General features: G+C 40.4%; 1 protein-coding gene across 2 annotated transcripts in view; it reads right to left on the bottom strand.

Annotated features, from left to right (window-relative positions):
- Positions 1–18,972, bottom strand: part of MYOF (myoferlin) — a 107,389-nt gene that overhangs the window by 76,564 nt on the left and 11,853 nt on the right. For both annotated transcript variants that reach the window (XM_077821164.1, XM_077821165.1), the window contains exons 2-3: positions 16,623–16,678; positions 15,633–15,724 (exon numbers count right to left, since the gene is read on the bottom strand). In XM_077821164.1, coding sequence (XP_077677290.1) covers positions 15,633–15,724; positions 16,623–16,678 — 148 coding nt within the window. The remainder of the gene's footprint in view (positions 1–15,632; positions 15,725–16,622; positions 16,679–18,972) is intronic.

The following is an 18,972-nucleotide window of genomic DNA, read 5'->3' as shown; positions in this document are numbered from 1 at the left end:
TGATCATGCAACCTGTACTGCTATCTCAGTCATGTCCAACCTGGGGTGCAAGACAGCAAGCCCAAGAACCAAATCCTGGTTTCTCTCATGGCAGTGCAAGCAGCCAATCTGTATTCTCAGGACAGCACTGATGTCATAGATTTGGGAATGGACTTCAGGAGCACCACACCTAGGTCTGTGTCATGAACATGAGCACTGTAATTTATACAACAGTACACCTCAGTATTGTACACTATGAGAAAAACAGAACATACAACATCAGGGCTGCATCCTGCAAGGTACTGAGCACATCCTGAAGAGTGCTCAGTGTCCCTTCGATTCCCCTTGAAATCAACAGGAGCTGCACTTTGCACTTTTCTGTGACAATCCCTAAGAGCTTAAAAATGCAGACTTCTAACAGCACTTCCAGGCTGGGACTTTCAAGGGGGGCCAAGAGCTTCAACACCCAGGTTTGTCTGTTCTACATTTTAAAACTGTGGCAGAGAGTCTCAGAGCCAGGGTCTACAGACTTCGGCTTGTGTTATGACACTAAAAACAGCTGTATAGGCCCTGGGGCTTGGCTGGGGGCTCGGCTCACAAGTCTGGAGCGGGAGGTGAAATTCAGTGGCAGCTGCATGCCTTAGGTTCCCCTGAAAATCCTAGTCCTAGTTCATAAAAAAGTCTTTTACAATCCAAGTTTAACATTACTAAACACCTGCTTCATTTGGTTTATAGACAGCAACTTACTAATTTTAATAAAAGCTGCAGAATTGGAGGTATTGTTCTGTGGAATTGTGCTGTGCATAACAGGTGATTCACAACACAGTTTATTAGTTGCAAAAGTATCTCCATGCTCTTCCCAGCAGCTGTAGCATTTCACCAAAACATTTCAAACAGAACTCATGAGAAATGTGTTGCGTCCTAACTGATTAGGGGCTTCTGGAATGAACCACACAGATGCAGTAAAGTAAGATTCCACAGACCACTGGTTTAATCCTGTAACTCACAAAACACAAATTCAACATGCAGCTTCCCCTTTTCAACTCTCTAATCCAAATCAAAATCTGGAATGGATTCACATGACCCAGCTGCTATTCTTGGTACTCTAAAAGACCAGCATGGATAATGGAATGGATTCGCCATAAACATGACATCCCTCCTTTTCCCCCCACTAACTTTAAATTAAACAACAATTATTAAGCTCACCACTTTGAAATACATCCACCTAATGAATAAAATACAAGCAGCACAGAATAAATGAAGCAACGTCAAAAGTTTGATGATTGTTCAACATGTTCACAAAAACACTTATGTTTAAGGCTAAGATTTTGTCGTTGTTTTTAGTAAAAGTCACAGACAGGTCACAAGCAATAAACAAAAATTCATGGAAGCCATGACCTATCCGTGACTTTTACTAAAAATGACTATGACAAAATGGGAAGTGGGGGTGTGGGGGGATCTAACACCCACAGTTTTCTGCAGCAGCTCCATGGTTTCCCCCGCCACCATGGTGGCTGGGAGCTGCAGGGTTCCCCCTCCATTCACAACAGCTGGAAGCAGCAGGGGGGAGAGGCTCCACCCACAGTGGCGGGAAGCTGCAGGGTGACCATATTTGCCAAAGAGAAAACGTGACACCCCCAGCTGCTTGCCCAAGCCCTCCCTCCCTCCCACCCCAAGGCTGTCACCTGTGGCTAGAACCCTGGGGAGGGCCCCTCTGGCAGTCCCTGGGGCTGAAGCAGAAAATGTCAGGGAGGTCTCTGGAAGTGTGTCACGGATTCTGTGACCTCCGTGACATAAACATAGCCTTACTTATGTTATGTAGTCCTTCAAATGCACTGGAGGTTGACGGCCACTTCTTTTTGAGTGACTTTCAACCTCTGGAGCACAGCGGGTTAACTTGCTCACTTGCGTTGGAGAGAGTACAAGGGGTTTACAAGTGTGTAAGGTTGTCATCATCATCATCTTGTACTGTGAGAATATGAGTGCCACAAAGTGGTTTGATGTGAGATGCATTTTGTGTGACTTCATGGGGTCCTCTCTGAGCAGTGACCATTGTGCCTCTGACCACTGTGGTCTTGTAAAGCTCAGGAAAGAAGGGCATAGAGAGTTTGTTGCTCAGATGAAAGTTTCTCGCAAGAACTACATCTCCCACATTGAAAGAAGTGGTCTTGGCCTGAGCTGGTCGGCATATATTTTCATGACAAGGTTCACTTTGTTGTCAAGTTGATGTAGAGGTTCATCATCTGCTCTTCTCTCAACTTGTGGCAGTTTTGTTCTTAATTGCCTGCTGAACAAAAGAGATGTTGGTGCCATGCTAGTTGAACAGTGGCGAGTGGTTTGATAATTGAGGAGGAAATTAAATAACTCCTGTTTCTCATCCAATCCATCAGCTGCAGCAATTCATAGTGCCTTCTTGATTGGTCTCATAAACCTCTCATCTTCTCCGTTGGCTTGCAGCCACTGCAGCGTAAGTTTGAAACCAAGAGACTCTGCAAATTGAGCGAACTGCAGGTCTTGAAATGGTCAGTTTTAATAACAGCAGGTATGCCATACACTGACAAAATCTTATCTAGTTTGGGTACAACAGCATCAGCAGAAGTGGTGATGATCATTTCCACTTCAGGGTATCAAGAATAGCAGTATCTAATAACCAATAAATGTTTTCCATTAGGGAGATCACAAAAATTCATGCTAACTTCTGTCCCTGGGGATGTGGGCAGAAGAGACATATAGAGGAGGAATGTGGTTTTCCAGAACTGCTGCCTGGTATAGTCTGCAGGACTTAAGGAGAGTTTCAGGAAGGCTATCAATTCTCGGGAACCAGACTTTTTCTCTGAGCAGGAATTTTGTTTTTACCAGTCCCTGGTGACCTTTGTGAGACAAATCAAATGTGTGATCCCACAACAAATGCAGAATAACAAGTCTTGTATCTTGGAGTAGGAGGTCATAGTCCATGACAGTAAGTTCACCTTTAACATGGGCAAATGATCATAGAACAGCTTGTGTTTCAGGAGTCAAATGTTGTAGACTATGCAGTTCTTTCCAGTCATCACTTCAAGTGGTTTTGACGATCATTTGGAGCAGGGGCGGGCAAACCTTTTGGCCCGAGGGCCACATCGCAATTGCAAAACTGTATGGAGGGCCGGGTAGGGAAGGCTGAGCCTCCCCAGAGAAGCCTGGCCCCAGCACCAATCTCACCCCCAACTGCCCCACTCAAAACCCGTGACCCATCCAACCCCCTCTGCTCCTTGTCCCCTGACCGCCCCCTCCCGGGACCACCCACATCCCACCACCACCCCAGAACCCCACCCACTATCCAACCCGCCCCATTCCCTGTCCCCTGACTGCCCCGAACCCTATCCACACCCCCGCCCCCTGACAGGCCCCCGGGACTCCCAGGCCCATCCAACCCCCTCCCCTGTTCCCCGTCCTCTGACCGCGCCCCCAGAACCTCCACCCCATCCAACCCCGCCCCCACTCCCTGTCCCCTGACTGCTCCCCAGGACCCCCTGCCCCTTATCCAACCCCCCCACTCCCCGCCCCCTTACCATAGCGCTCAGAGTGGCAGGAGCTCGCAGCCCCGCTGCCCAACCGGAGCCAGCCACAATGCTGCGCTGCCCAGCAGGAGCGGTGGGGCAGAGCCCTGGCGGCAATGTGACATGAGGTTTGGGGAGGACAGCAGGGGAAGGGCCTGGGGCTAACCTCCTAGGTCGGGAGTTCAGGGGGCGGGCAGGACGGTCCCATGGGCAGGATGTGGCCCGAGGGCCGCAGTTTGCCCACCTCTGATTTGGAGATGTGTCAGACTCTGCAACTGTCTTCATTTGTTGTGACAATAGAGCTTTGTGAATGGTGTCTGAGAAGAGGAAGTTATTAAATGCTTCTGCTTTCTCCATAGTGTTGTGATTAAGTGTTTCAGGAATAGGGTGCCTGGAGAAGTAGTCAGCATGGTTATCCTTTCCAGGCCAATAAATAACTTTGTGGTTGTAATCTTGTAGTTTGAGCACCCACCGCTCAATGAGCGTTGGTGGGCAAAAAGAGGCATTATTGATCATAGGTTGGTTCAAGGGACTTATGATCAGTCAGAATCATGAAATGACATCTGTAAATGTATAAATGAAAATAGGAACATCCCCATGCTACAGCAAGAGCTTCTCTTTCTTTCTCAGAGTATCGTTGTTCCGTGGGTGAAAGAGCCTTTCTGCTATAAGCAATGGTGTAAATTTGACCACATTGGTCAACTTGTGTGAGGACTGCTTCTAATCCAACAGGGTTAGCACCTACTAAAAGTTAAATTCTCTTACTGGAGTCAAAATATGACATGACTACATCATGGGTAAGGGATTTCTTTGGTTTGTCAAATACATTTTGATGTTCATCTGACCACACCCATATGTAATCTTTCCTGGTTAGAGATCTCAGAGTCTGTGTGATAGTGCCTAATCTCAGAATGAATCTGACCCAATAATTTGAAAGTCCTAGCAGCTATGAACTTCAGATGGGTTCATGAACAGAGTGGCATTGTGACTGTCCTTCACTTTCTTAGGATCTTCAGAGATGCCATCTTTGGAGAATGTGTATCCAAAAAATTCTAATGTGGGTTTATTATATTCACATTTGTCTGGGTTTAACATGAGATTCTGCTCCAGCACTCATTCAAAAACAGCTGCTAGTCGGTGTCATGCTCTTCAGATGTGGTGCCAAATTCTAATATGTCATCACTCACATTCAGAACTTCAGGGATTCCAGCTAGTACCTCACTTATGGTGCTTTGAAATATTTCTGTGGCTGAAGAAATGCCCAAACTGAGTCATTTACATAGGCTCACAGATGGTGACTTTACTCAGGGTGGAGCTCAAGTTGATGGTTTCCTGCTCTGTTTGCAGCTAACTAAATTCTCTCTAGTTCAAACCAAAACCTGGAATGAACTCATGCGACCCAGCTGCTATACTCAGTACTCTAAAAGACCAGCACAGATCATAGAATGGATTCTCCATAAATCCTACAAAATGCATGTAATCTAAATTGCAATCAGGACAATACTCTCAGAAAGGCCTTGAAGGTACAATAATTTGTTGTAGCAAAACATACTACATTCATCTGTAATTAAAATGTAACAATCAACTTTAAATATCTTTCTTGGGTTATAGAAAGGATTTACAGGGAAGGAGATGATGTGCTATGATATTGCTTGATGGATGTTAAAGGCAATTCTAGTTAAAGAACAACAATACGGATAGGGTGCATGACATGGGTAGGGTGTGTACATCTAAATTACATTATGAAATATCATTTATGGGCCAGATTCTCTCCCCAGTCTGATCCCTAAGCAGCACTCAATGGCACAAAGGAACCAGATGCTGTCCAGCTGAAAATTTCTCCAGCAGAGTTCTCAGCTGGCATAAAGCTAGCTTACATGGTTCCTCCTCCCATCCTTGGTGTAAGGAGTGTGCTAGGGTGTCTTTGCACACAGGGATTCTCAACTGGCAGATGGCCACTATACCAGTTGGCAGTGGTCCCCAAGAGACTGTCTGACAGCTGACATTTACCAGAGTGCAGCAGCAATGCAGCCATACCTCACATACCCCTTACACCAGGGATGGGGTGTGGGAGCTAATACAGGGGCAATCTAGGGGCTGTTCTAACCTGCCCAAGGACCAGGATTGAAGCTACACATGGCAAAGAATCAGAGAGCTATACCATTTTTCTGAGGAACATGCCTCCCTTTTCTATGCAAAGCAGATCTTGGTACAGGAGAGAATCTTCCCCTATTGGTCTAATCCAGTGCCCTCTGAAGTCAATGGAAATACTCCCAAACTGTTCACAGCAAAATGATCCTGTTGTGCAGAGAGGCGCTCCAGCCAAATCCCTGACTACACACACTCCTGAACAGGATGGTGTTGGAAATTCAGATACAAACTGGCTTGAACCCATTTCTGCCGTTTTGTAATCATAATGGTATTTAACCTATGATAAAAATTCAAACAGAGACATTTTGGACATGCATTAATGTTCTTATTTAATTTCTCATTTTGCAGTATTATTTAACAGCAAATGATGGGCAAACCTCAAAGAATTAGAGGATCAGTTTATACAAACACCCAAAAGGTCAGATGCTAAGCCAGACTTTATCTGAACTACACTGTTTAAACTTCAGAGGGCTGCAGAACTGGACTGAAATCTCAGTGGAATAGGTTTACTTTCAACTTTTTAAAAAGACAGATGTCTTCATCAGGCTATTTTGGATTGTGCTTGATGGTGGGACTAGAAGAAGGTATCTATATTTAGGAATAAGCATGCTGTATTCTTAGCTGTACCTGTTAGAGAACAGCACACATATTCAACAGTAGCTGAGGGGCCAAAGTGAAACATGTAGCAGGGCAATATCTATCACCATAGTTAATGGTAAGTACCAATGGACATTTAAATGGACATTCAGTACTGCTCAGCAAGTAGTTGCTGAGTGCCTTCTGGTTCACTGTTACTGTAAATCAGAAGTCTCTTACTTTTTCACTTGGCTTTCTTTTAGGCATACACAACAAAGTAAGAAATTTAAGGCATCCATCTTCTGATAAACTATGTTGACTTTCACTTCTGGGTAAAGCAAGATTAGGAAAAGCCACAATGAGATATTTAATGAACACACAGAATATTTTGTATTGGGAGGTCTATTGTATTCCTGGTTACCACCTGTCCCTTCAACCATGTTTTGGCTACTAAGGAGAAAGGGCCAAGTTATGCTAAAATTTGTGTCACCAATTTGGTAACATTTTGGTTACCAAAATTTGGTAATGGTTGTTGATCATAAGTGCTATCAATCCTGCCTTTTAATATTAGTGTAGGACCAGCCGAGGAGACAATAATAGATGGTTTTCCACAGAAAAAGACAAAAATTATTTCTCTTTGGGTTCAGTGTCCCACAAGCTGGTGCAACATGGGGACCATATTTACTTGACATTTCATAATGAGGAGAAAAATTGATTACTGAAGTGTGTCCAAACCACACTCACCAGTGTACTTGGCCAATCTGTGTTTCAAGTGGGGATGGCTAAATTAGATTTGTTTTCACTAAACAAGAACTCTAGAGAGATCCAAGCCACCTTTTCTATGTGAAAATCAGGTATACTGAAGACAATCACTGAAACTGTTGGACAAAGTTGGAAAGAAAAATAGAAGAAGAGGATTTGCCCTTTGACCTGTGATTCCCAAAGCTCTGGAGCCATCTAATTTGAGAGAGCTGGAAATCCATAGAATTTCATTTATCTTCTCTCTTTCTTACATAGGTTGCTAGCTCTTTCCTCATTAAGATAGCCCTGAAAACATAAACATCAATATTAACAGATGTAAACTAATCATGGGGGTTGAAAAGAACAAGTAGCCAAGTTTCACTTCTGCAGGTGGGGGAATAATTTAAACAGGCCTGTTCACAAATGGTAAAGATAACTCTGATTCTGGGGAGATACAGAGGCTTTCCCAGTATTGATTTTTGTTTACTTGTTGAAGAATTTCATAAATTTGCTAGTTTGATTTAATGTAGCTAGCAGTGATTTTTTTAAATGAAAGGTTACCTGAACCATTCAATATGCATAAATGTGTATACGCTTCAGAGAGAATTTACAAAACCAAATAAGAAGATTGGACTCACATATTATCTGGATGAATCTCATCAACCACACCCTTGCATCCCATGACACTAGTTCAAGAATCATGATGGTTTTGAAATTTTCCAATTTAAGTTTCATTTCCTCATACCTACCTACCCTGACTAAACAAAATTATAGTGGTGCACTCATTTGAATATGCTGTAAGTTTCAAACAGCACAGTGGGAAACCTCCAGGAGTATAATTTGAGCAGTATAAACACTTTCTTGTATAATCAGATTTAGCTTTTGAGGTCTAAATTGGATCTCATGTATAGTAGCTGATTTTGAAAGATAAATCCACAATTTCAAGAGTATTTGATATCAGTGCTAGGCCTACAGTATTTCCCATGTCTCAAAAAAGTAGAATCTATAAACTACAGGTAAGCAATTGTTAAACACAGCATTGTACTTTTGGCATAGCTAATTAATCCATTGATGCTAGTATCAGGAAATCCTAACTCACAGCTCTAACTAAGAAGTTTGTTTCTCTCTGTTGTAGTATGAAGTTATCTTTCTATATAGCATTCCTGAGATACTCAACCAGTGTAAATTGGGGTATATCATAAAGGTGTGGCTGCTCCATAGCATCCCCTGTTGGCCAAGCATAGCTCTGCCAGCACTCCCTTCCTCAGTTTCCCTCCCCAAGGTGAGCCTACTCAGCCCTCCACACACACATCTGTGCTGGAGATATGGCTTAGCCCTCTCGCCAAGTCACAACAAACATAATCCCTTCCAGAGTACCAAGAGTCCAAACTAAAAAGTGCCCACCACACATAAAGGTCCCTCTGCCCTTTGGGTCTTCTCTTCAGCCCACTCTTTGGGCCCTGCTGCTTGCCCTTTTTGGGTTCTGTGTCTCATATACTTCCCAGCTCTCATGTTGTTTCCCTCTGGAATACCCTTTTCCTTACATGCCCTGGTTCAGGGCAAACTACTCACTGGCCATCTGGGGTTCCAACTCCTGATAGGGTTCACTCTTAGTCCTTTGATAAGGTCCAGGTGTCCATTAATCTATCTCCTGCCCCGCCATAGTCTCACCTCCTCAGGCTGGGAAGCAAATAATTAATTATGGCACAGATGTGGCTGGCCCAATATCCCCATAAAGGAGCGAAGGTAGCACCACTGATTTCAGTGGACGCACACTGATTCGTCACCATCATCCTTGCTCCTCCTACATAAATTATAATGGCTCACATCCAAATATCTCGCTGGCTATATCTGTTACATGGTAAAGTCCATCCAAGACCTTCAGTCCCAATCTTCTAATACATACTGTTGCAGCTAAATATATTTGCCTAAAGAGAAATAGTACTATTTTAATCTTCCTTGATTATTTGATACTGCTTTTTACAGGTGCATAGATCTGAAAAGAAAAATGTCATGCACATCATCATCTACAAAGGTGAAACCTTCAGGAGAAACCAGAAGAAACTTTAATAGGTAAGGCTCCCAACCTGCATTCAGATCTATGAAGGCAGACTCCTACATGCATGCCGCCTATTGTCAGGCACAGAGGTCTACCCACACGGATCCAATTGCAAGAGGATGGTCTAAATATTTTTGGTGGTAGGATAAGAAATTGATTGAACAGTTATAATTACAAATCTAACGTGTCTCAACAGTGAGCTGTTGTTAACCTTCCCTGCTGTAGATTTGGGACTACATTCTTCACCAAACAGAAGGGTGTGCCTAGCCTATTTTCCTCTGTGTTGCCAGGTTACTAATTACTCAGTCTGGAAAAATGTGTACTTGCTCTCCTACACATGGAATAAAATCACTTCACTTAAATCAGACCACAATGTAACTTCCTGTACAGATTGTGGTATTTATAACTTGGTAATCTACCCGTTGTACTTCAGTTACTGACAAAGATCCTAAATGTTACGTTTTCCTTACACGGTGTAGATTCATTTTCCTAGTGGAATGAGAGATTTTAAACGTTGACTAGACTAACAACATAATGGAAAACAGATGTGTTCTTTTCTCAGACATTTTTATATGGGGAAGGCCAGCTCTGGACTTTGTCACGTGAAAGCTCTCTTTGTCTATCCCTGGAGTGATCTATGTGAACATTATATCAGTGTGATTTGGGCTTTTTTCATGTAACTACTTTTCCAGTGGGTCAGGCTTTGGGTCATGATGAATGTTGATGCAATATTAGTCTGCTCTTACAGTAAAATTTCTGCAGGTAGCAGTAAATTCTGGTTCCAGGAGAAACAGAAAAATATGCATAATGTTCACATTAGCCTAATTGCAGAAACATACCACAGCAATGAGTAGTGTTTTGGCAGAGTGTAAAAGCAAGGGAACTTTTACTAGACTGATTCTCCTGCACTGTGTAATACTGGCCTAAGTGTATTACTGTATAAGTTTTTAGGAGACTGTGCCCTTGTTCTATAGCATCTGCCCAGATCTTTGCTCCAGGAATGGAGGAGCAGAGTTAGGGCTATGTGCCTGATACATTCCCTGTGAGTGACCGGGCAGGGAAGGATGGCAAGGCAGGATAGGTGAGACCTATGGTTCCACTTCTACCTTGTGTGCCAGTCAGCAGAGCTGGCTGAATGACAGATAGGGAGTAAGCTGTACCCTGAAACAGGTGATATAAATTATTGCCCCTACCTCCCTCCAGCACAAGATAAATGAGGCCGGTCGGAGGAAACTCCCCCATACTCAAAGTTAAGCCTAAAAACTGCCCCTCAGACAGCAAAATAAAAAGTGAATAACACTGGGAGTCCTTAGGCTTGGGGGAATATTGGCACAGGGACAAATCCTGTTTGCCTTACTCATTTGGACTAGTCACATTTATTTCAAAGTCCTCCTGAGGCTAATGTGAACAGGATATGGCCCACAGTGGGTATGTGCAATAGGCTTTCACCTCTGGAGGCTTGAATCCAAATCATGACAAGCTTCACGAGTCAAAGTGAATGTGATGATCTCCTGTTCTCCATTGTGATTGTTATTTGTTTGTATTACAGTAGGGCCCAGAGGCAAGTGGTAGGCACTGTACTGTGGTTGCACATATCCCAAAACTGCCATGTGTGCTAGCCTAAAGCAGCCTGTTCCACAGTCTCCTCCCTCTTTTGGGAATTGAGCAATGTTGCAGTTCAGGACTGAGGTCCATTGGAAGAAACATGCAAGGAGGATGTTGTGCATTATTTTGGCTACTCACCTTATGGAGAAACAAAATCATTCACAAATAAAAAAAAAATTGGCCTGATTCACAAAGAGATTTTTAAAAGAAATAGGAATTAGGGTGGAATGAACAGAATTGTGTAATTTGCCAGGAGTTCATTCAGCACTGCCGCAACCCCTTTGAGAATTTGTAAATAGTTCCCTGGTTATTTATGCATATAGGGTCAATTCTGCATTCCACTGATGTCAATGGGACTTTTTGGGAGGTGCGGGGGAAGGTGGGGGGAGAGGAAGACTCCATCGTGATTTTAGTAATATACCACTAACACCTTACCAAAGAAAAAACCTACACCTCAGCTGTTCCTTACTGTGAGTTAGCATGAATAACTGCCTGCAAAAGGCAGGTCTAGTTATATAGTAGTGGAGAGTTTCACGAAAAAAAACCCTGCATTTCACTACTCCTATTCTGTTGCTGCTGAATGTGAGGCACTGGATTTCTTTAGAACACTGAAGAACTACACATATGTAACTATGTTTTGAAAGACCTCTTAACTGTGCTCTTTTTTATATTATAGAGCCAGCTTACCTATCAGAGAGCGAACTCTGTTATCTACTTATTAACTCTTTGGGGCAGGACCATCTTTTTGTTCTGTTTGTATAGCACCTACCACAATGGGGTCCTGGTCCATGAATGGGGCTCTGAGGTGCGTAATACAAGTAAATAATAATATTATTATGTTTCACACATCAACAGAATGCTTTATGTTCTGCAGATTTTTTACCTCAAGCTGTCCCCTTTCACTACACCTGTAATACATGTCAGTTAAGTCAATAATGCATGAGACAGAAAGAAAACAGTGTGGCTTTCAGACTCTAGCTTGAGCTTGCAGGCCTGGCAATTTAAAAAAACCTCATTATTTGTAAATTGAATGGATTTCCTCTGGAATCATTGAGAGACAATAAACATGAAAGCCCACAATGCAATCTATAGCAACAGTTAGAATAATTGGAATGAATTTGTTCCATATTATTGATTGTGTGTGAACATGTTTACAAAGAGGTATACTTACTTACATAAAATATTGAAAATTTAATCTGAAGGGGTGCTAAAAGAATACAAGCTGTGAAAGACTAGAATGACTATCGTGTGAAACCCAAGTGACTCTTCTTCTAAATCCTACTGTTTTATGCTTTTTTTTTTCCTTTGGAAATGATGGTGGCTATTTTTAAGTTAATGGGAAACATTATGTGCACACATCAAATGAGCATTAGCTCATGACCCTTAAACAGTTAGTGACTGTGAAATAGTTATTTCACCATCCTCCTATTTACTTTGCGTGAATATGCTTTTCGTAGCTCCATATATAGTACGTCACTTTCCAGGGGATTGTCTTTGTTCAGTTTTTATGTGTACATAGAATACATAAGTGTGAGCCAACTCCTATCCATAAACAAAAATATCAATATTTGTAATGATCAGTCCTTGATCATTCTTTTGAGAAATACAAAAGGACATGGCTGATGTTTGTAAATATGATTTTGGATTAAGGATAGATTATCTAGTTTGGAAAAAATAAGAATCAACTGGAATCTTAGCCCAGATATTGAGCTGACCCTATTCAAAGGTTCAGATAAGAATTCTCCCATCTTTTGGTGATGTCATGCAAAATCCATCTCAAGAACTCAGAAGGGCTGGCAGACTTTGCTGTGTCAATTTCTTTCTTCAGATATCATGATTTCTGGAGCTTCCTTGAGATCACAGTCATGCAGTGCATTCTGGGCCCCTTTCACCCTGGTGAACCTCTAGAAGATATGAGATTTGATTACAACAAATGTCCTACCAGCGACTCAATGATGGGATTTATGGAGTATCACCAAAGGCAGGAGAGTCACTTGGCTATCAGAGGAGGAAAAAGAAGCAAACAAAGGTTCATTGCGAAAATGGAACTACTACTGTACCAATAAATGCAGAATTTATACATTTTTCAGTATCATAAGAGCTCAATACTTGAACTGAAAATAACAAGATAAAAATGGATCTGTCATCATAGACGTCTTTTGATAGCATCACTCGGCACTGCTATTAAAAAAGGGGAAGATGTGTGTTACATACATGTGATACCACTGCTGGGCATTCGCACTATGGGGATGTTTCATACATGTTCACTCTTTGCCTCCTCCCACAGAATACCAGCAATCAATAGAGCTATGACACAGCTTGTTACAGCTTCATGTCAGCCATGCTGGAGAGGAAATAGCAACAACAGTGGCATGGATCTTAGTTAACATTCGATCACTTTATAGAAAGAGGTGGGGAGATGGCAAGTTGTTCTGGTGATTTTTGTTGTCGGATTATTTTTTTTTTAGCTTTTGAAGGATGTTAGGGTTTTCAGTAGGTTGATTAGAAGTAAACTTGGCCCCGTTTTTCCCTTTGACATTTCACTCAAATTCACAGTTCACATTTAGAGACAAATCCTTTGGCCCAAGTCGTAGCCAGCAGAAGGTCCTGAACACTATGGGAACTGAGTGGTTCTACTGTGCAGTGCAGATGTGAAGGCACTGGACAGCTTGCACAGGTGGTACAATTATGCTCTGCAGGGATGCCATCTGCCCTGGCATAGGGAGCATTGGCTGGCTCAGGGAGAGTGCAGAGACGTGGTCAGTAGATCTGTTCTATATGGATCCACTGGTTAAACCTGTTATGTAACACAGAGATGCAGCAGCTGTATAGTCAACTGCAGCCCTGACGCTGCAGCAGGGGCCATGAAGCAAACATTTGGGGGAAGGTTTTGGATTCTCCACTTCCTCCCATACACAGAACACCTCTGCACAAAGCCCATTTATTTAGAGTTTGTGCAAGGGATAGGATTTGCCTCAGAGGCTCAGAAAACGTGTTAAGATGCTTCAAATAAAAACATATACAATATATTTTCTTACCCTAATAAATCTATAGTGTGTGCAGTATTTGGCATATTAGAGATGAGAAATATATGAGTAGAGTATTGGTGAATGCAGAGGACTAGAAATATCACATTGTTATGAATATTCCTCTTTTTATGATTATACAGGGTGAAACGCTGGCCCCAGTGAAGTCAATGGAAGTTTTACCACTGAGTTTAGTGGGAGCAGGATTGCACAGAAAATGCACGTGATTCCTTACTCTATACATAAAACAAGAAAAAAATATATGCACGAATAATAATATAATAATAAAATCTTTCCCATTCATTCCCCAAAGAATCTTTTCTTCTTATTAGTACACTCTGAGAGGTTACTAAACGGTCATTAATACTTTCACAGTCTGTAAGTTAAACATCATCCTCTTATGGGGTGTGTCTATACACACTGTTTTCGGGTATCCTGCACACCTTCAGTTCTGATATTAAGGACAAATTAAAGCTTTAATCATACAAAAACAACACATCTGTATTTTGCCTCTAGCATTGTTTGTACTAATTGCCCAATCATGGCATTCAGAACCATGAAAAACATGTTGGAGCACATGTTCTGTGTTTGTACAGTGCCTAGCACAATGGGGTCCACAACTAGGGCTCATAGGCACTATGGCAATACAAATAATAATTATGACAAACTACTGAATATCTATACTGCAATGTTATCTACATAATGTACAAAAGTAGGCCACGATTTAATTGCAGTGAAACCTTTCCATGCATAATGTATAGTTTTATGCAAAATGCATTTTGCAACATAGCAAATCTTTCTAACATATATAGGAAACTGCTTATAAGCATATATCCCAAACATGAAAGTTTTGTATTCCAGGAACTACACAATCCCCCTGGAAAAAAATGATTCTCTGGATTTTTTAGTAAGTGTTCTATGCAGTAGCATTTTACTTGTTTTAGTTATACTGACCAGCTTAATTTACAGGACTTTATATATTCTATTTAATTTTAGCTTTCAAACATTTATTTATTAAAAATACATAGTTTGCCTTTTTAAACAATTCAGGGAACTAAATACTTCTGATGAGTTTATGTTTGATAGTTATTCTATTAGTCGTTTGCAGTGTTGTCTCTCTCATTCTATTAATTAACATTTTATAAAAATGTAAGGATAAAAAATAAAAACTCTTGGATACAAAACTTCCAGCACTAAAAACAAAGAACATTGCATTACCCCCTGAACTTTTAGTTATGTCTTTTCCCTTTCATGTAAAAATAGCTTCCTTTATACAATATGACTATTTCTTCAATAGCATTAACGGTAAGAAAAAAACAGACACACTTCTTCTGACAGATCTTCCACTGAGGAAGAGACCAGATATACTTTCTATAAGACCATCTTTCAATAGCCTATAATTTTTGGTTTAGTGTCAATCTATCAATGCTTCCTGCAATATTCATCCAGACAAGAATGGGTTTAACTATCTGTCATTTTTTTTCTAATTCTGTAAAATTACCAATGAACACTGACTTTGTTGAAACTAACTAGAACTGGTTCTCTGACTGCTATCTGGAAGAGCTTTTGTCTGATGCATTTGATCAAAAACCCATTAATATCAATTGTATGGATGAAGTTCAATCTCTGGCCTCTCAAGGGGGGCAGAAAACAGAGGAAATAACTTTGCGCACAAGGTCAAGTGCACAGAGAAGGCTGAAGTCTCCGTCCAGAGCAACAGTACAGAAACACTGGTGAGAGAGAAGACTACAGTGAGCAAAGAGAAGACCACTGGCCTAAAATGTATAGAGAATCATTAGAGTACAGTACAATAAAACAATAAAATATCAGCCAATTCAATCAACCAATCAATCTAATAGCAGCAATTATTTGTTTGTAGTGAAATATCAGATTCATAGTTTTGGCCTTTTGAGTTACATTGAAAATGAGATTAATTAAACAATGAAAAAAAGTACATACTTGTTTTGTCCAATTGTTTCAAAATCTTTCACAATAATGGTCAGGGATGATGAAATATCGAGTGCTATCCCTTTCAAATCAAATTCAAGAATCTGTACAAAGAGAATTAGAGCAAAAACAACTGATCAATACAGCTAAAATATAAAGTACCTTAACACTATGAAGGCAAACAATAAAACTTTTCATGAATGAACATTACATTTAGTAACACAGTTAAACCGACTGATCTTACATCTGCATATCTGAAAAATGAAGTGAAAAACTTCAGAACATGTCTGTAGTACATTTTGACTTGTTACTGACACATTGCAATTAAAAAGGAGAGTTTCTTAATAGTGCCCCATTACAGTTTCTAGTTCTCCTCCCTTGTATTAATATGAATAAATTATTTTCCATCATAAGACCTGGGCCTATTCCCATTTCAGTCATGGGGGGAAGTGAGTTGCCAGTGATTTCAGGCCTTTGTGTTTCTACACCCTTCTCTCATTTGTAGATATGATGACCCATGATTTTCATGAGTATGCACTTTAACCTCTCTTCTATCTCATTAAAGAGAATGCTAAATATAGCTAAAACTAACACTGACCTTTGTGGCACCCCTCTAGACACCTAGCCCTAACTTGCATTACCATTTTTCATTACACTTGGTGTATAGTTAATTATCAAAGTGGCAGTGCTCATATCAGGGACCCAGTCATGACACTATTAATATCAATGCCATGACTCCTTACTTTGCTTACAAGCCTTTGGTAAGGGACCTTGTTAAAAGCTTTCTGAAAGTCCAAGTACACTATATCCACTGGATCACCCATCCCACATTGTGTTTGCTTACTCAGCTGCAAAACACATTTACTGTCACCTTATAGGAAAGTATTTTACTTTAACTCCTATCTGTATCTCAGATTCATAACTGCAGTGACTAATATACTAATTTTGTAGCCATAACGCACTGTACCGTATGCTAAAACAAAAATTTTATGAGAATGTCACCTCGTTCCAAACAGGGTTGAGTTCATTATCAATTTTCTTTGTTTTCTTTTTTTCATCTGCAAATAAAAATAAAATGTGATTGTTTGCTTCTATTAAAGGCTTAGAATATTAAGTCAAATAATAATAGAATCTTTCCATTTTCTTTCATAAAAGACTTTTTTAAAGCTTAATGTGATCAAACTATTTTGGCCCATCCAGGATCTGTAGTTTTTGTTGCTGAAAATTCCTTTGGATAGATTTTAGTTGGTTTACTTGCACAGTAATTTGTTTGCATTTATTTAGTTTACACATAACAAATGTTTCATGCAGACTGGACCAGCTTCTTTCCCCTAAAAACCTTTATGTGTCTTAGTCCTTTTTCTTTTGATGTGAGTTTAGTGTTGATGAAAGGGGCCAGACTAACAGCCTTGGACAGTGGCCCCAGTGTGACTGATCTTGTTCATAAGAACATATCTCTCATTTTGTTTAATCCCTTGTTTGTGTTCTTGGATTCTTGTTGTTAATATTTATAAGCTTCCTCTAAAATGGCAGCAATTTAAACAAAAAAAAGTCTAGGCAGAGGAATGTAGAGTTAAAATTTAAAAAGTTCTCTGCTTCATATGCACAGATATTGATACTAATGAGAATTACACATGCGTATAAGGGGAAATTCACTCCTTTGAGTAAACAGGCTCTGTGCAGAGGTTTACAGGGGGATTAGTTGGATGGAATTCTCACCTCCAACTTTCAATGCATCAATGCACTGACTGCCATTTCAGCATATAAATTGCAATAGCTGCATCGCCTACGTGGAGGCTCCCAGACACCGGCTCTACTTCAATGTAAACCAGTCTGTGTCCCCTGGGGTAAGCCATGGTGCACAACCAGGGTAGATTATGTCTGGCATAGCCATCCTACCCAAGCTCCTCCCCTTCAGAGGCACAATGGGAACTAAGTGGTGCGGAGGCCCTTACAAAACCCTTCAGACCTGTGTGAATTTCACCCACAGAAAGGAGAACAGAATCCAAGAGGATTCCCCCATTATAACAAATCTACATCAGCTAACATTTTGATCCTAGGTGTCTTGAGTTTTTCTTTAATATAGAAAATAAAATAAAATAAAATAAAAATATGTATGGAGGAAGGAAAACATTGTCTCTTGCTTGACACTTGGCAGCATAAAATACAGTACACTCACTGAACACATACAAATTTATAAGGGGAAGTGTGTGCCACACAGGAATAACTAATATATTAGCTGTACTCATTATCAAGGCCATTCTAAGTGAACTAATCGTTGAGTTATTGAATACAGAGATATCACTAGAAAGATTGACATTTACAGACTTTTTACTTGCTCTCTTTCTTACCTTCACTCCTTTAGTGAAGCAATATTACAAGCTCACATTGTCATTTGCAAGTTTTCAACTATACATTGTCAGTAAAACTTTGAGAAGGTCAGTGAGGCAATATTAAGTCAGTTTCCACATTACTCAGGTGGTGGGATTGGATGGCTCTTTCTATTGGATGAAAGTGGAAGGCACTGAAAAATTAGCCCATACTATACATTGCAAGGAAGTGACACACACTTCTGTAACAGGAATTGGCCACAAATTATGCAGGATACTGACTCACATCATACCACAAAGGAAAAGCATTTTTAATCTATCGTGCTGTAAACTCACATCTTGAGGAACAAAGAACTAATTCTCATAATATCAACCTGAGTTCCACGCATAGTTAGAGCTAGTCAAAAAAGAAAACCAAAGACACATGTTCTGAAATTAATCAAGATGTTTTGTTTTGACATTTCTGAAATTAAATATTTTGATTTTTTAATTTAAAATGACTTTTTAGAATTTCCTTAATTTTAAATATTAAAAAGCTCAAAATAAAGATAAAGCTTTTCATTCAATATTAAATGGTTTTTTTCATTTCTCTAAAAATTTTGAAATATTTGTTTCATTTTGACCCAAAACAAATTTCATTTTTTTTATTTCATTTTATTTTATTTTTTGATTTTTCAGAAAGGCCAGCAAACTGAAAAATCAATTATTCCCACAGCTATATTCACAATCCTATGTACTGAGGTCACCTAATCAATAATGCTGCACTGTTGAGCACGGCTACCTGAAAAATCTGGGGTTCAGAACAGATCTTGAGATTCCCAGTCTTTTGGTCAACAGAAGGTGGGATTGTCCTACTGGCAGTTCCATGTAATGGGGAAATTGTACCATAGAGACAGCCCTGATTGAACTGATGGATACAAGCACTACAATCCCCACTCAAGCCAGCTAACACCTCAGTCACAATCCTGTAGAGTAATGTGAGGGTCCGTGTAGTGTAAACACTGGCCAGGATCCCTCTTGAC

This window comes from Eretmochelys imbricata, chromosome 7 (assembly GCF_965152235.1).
Source record: "Eretmochelys imbricata isolate rEreImb1 chromosome 7, rEreImb1.hap1, whole genome shotgun sequence".
In the NCBI taxonomy this organism is placed as follows: domain Eukaryota; kingdom Metazoa; phylum Chordata; order Testudines; family Cheloniidae; genus Eretmochelys; species Eretmochelys imbricata.
Note: the sequence above shows the minus strand (reverse complement) of the source record. Positions and strands in the feature narration are given on the sequence as shown.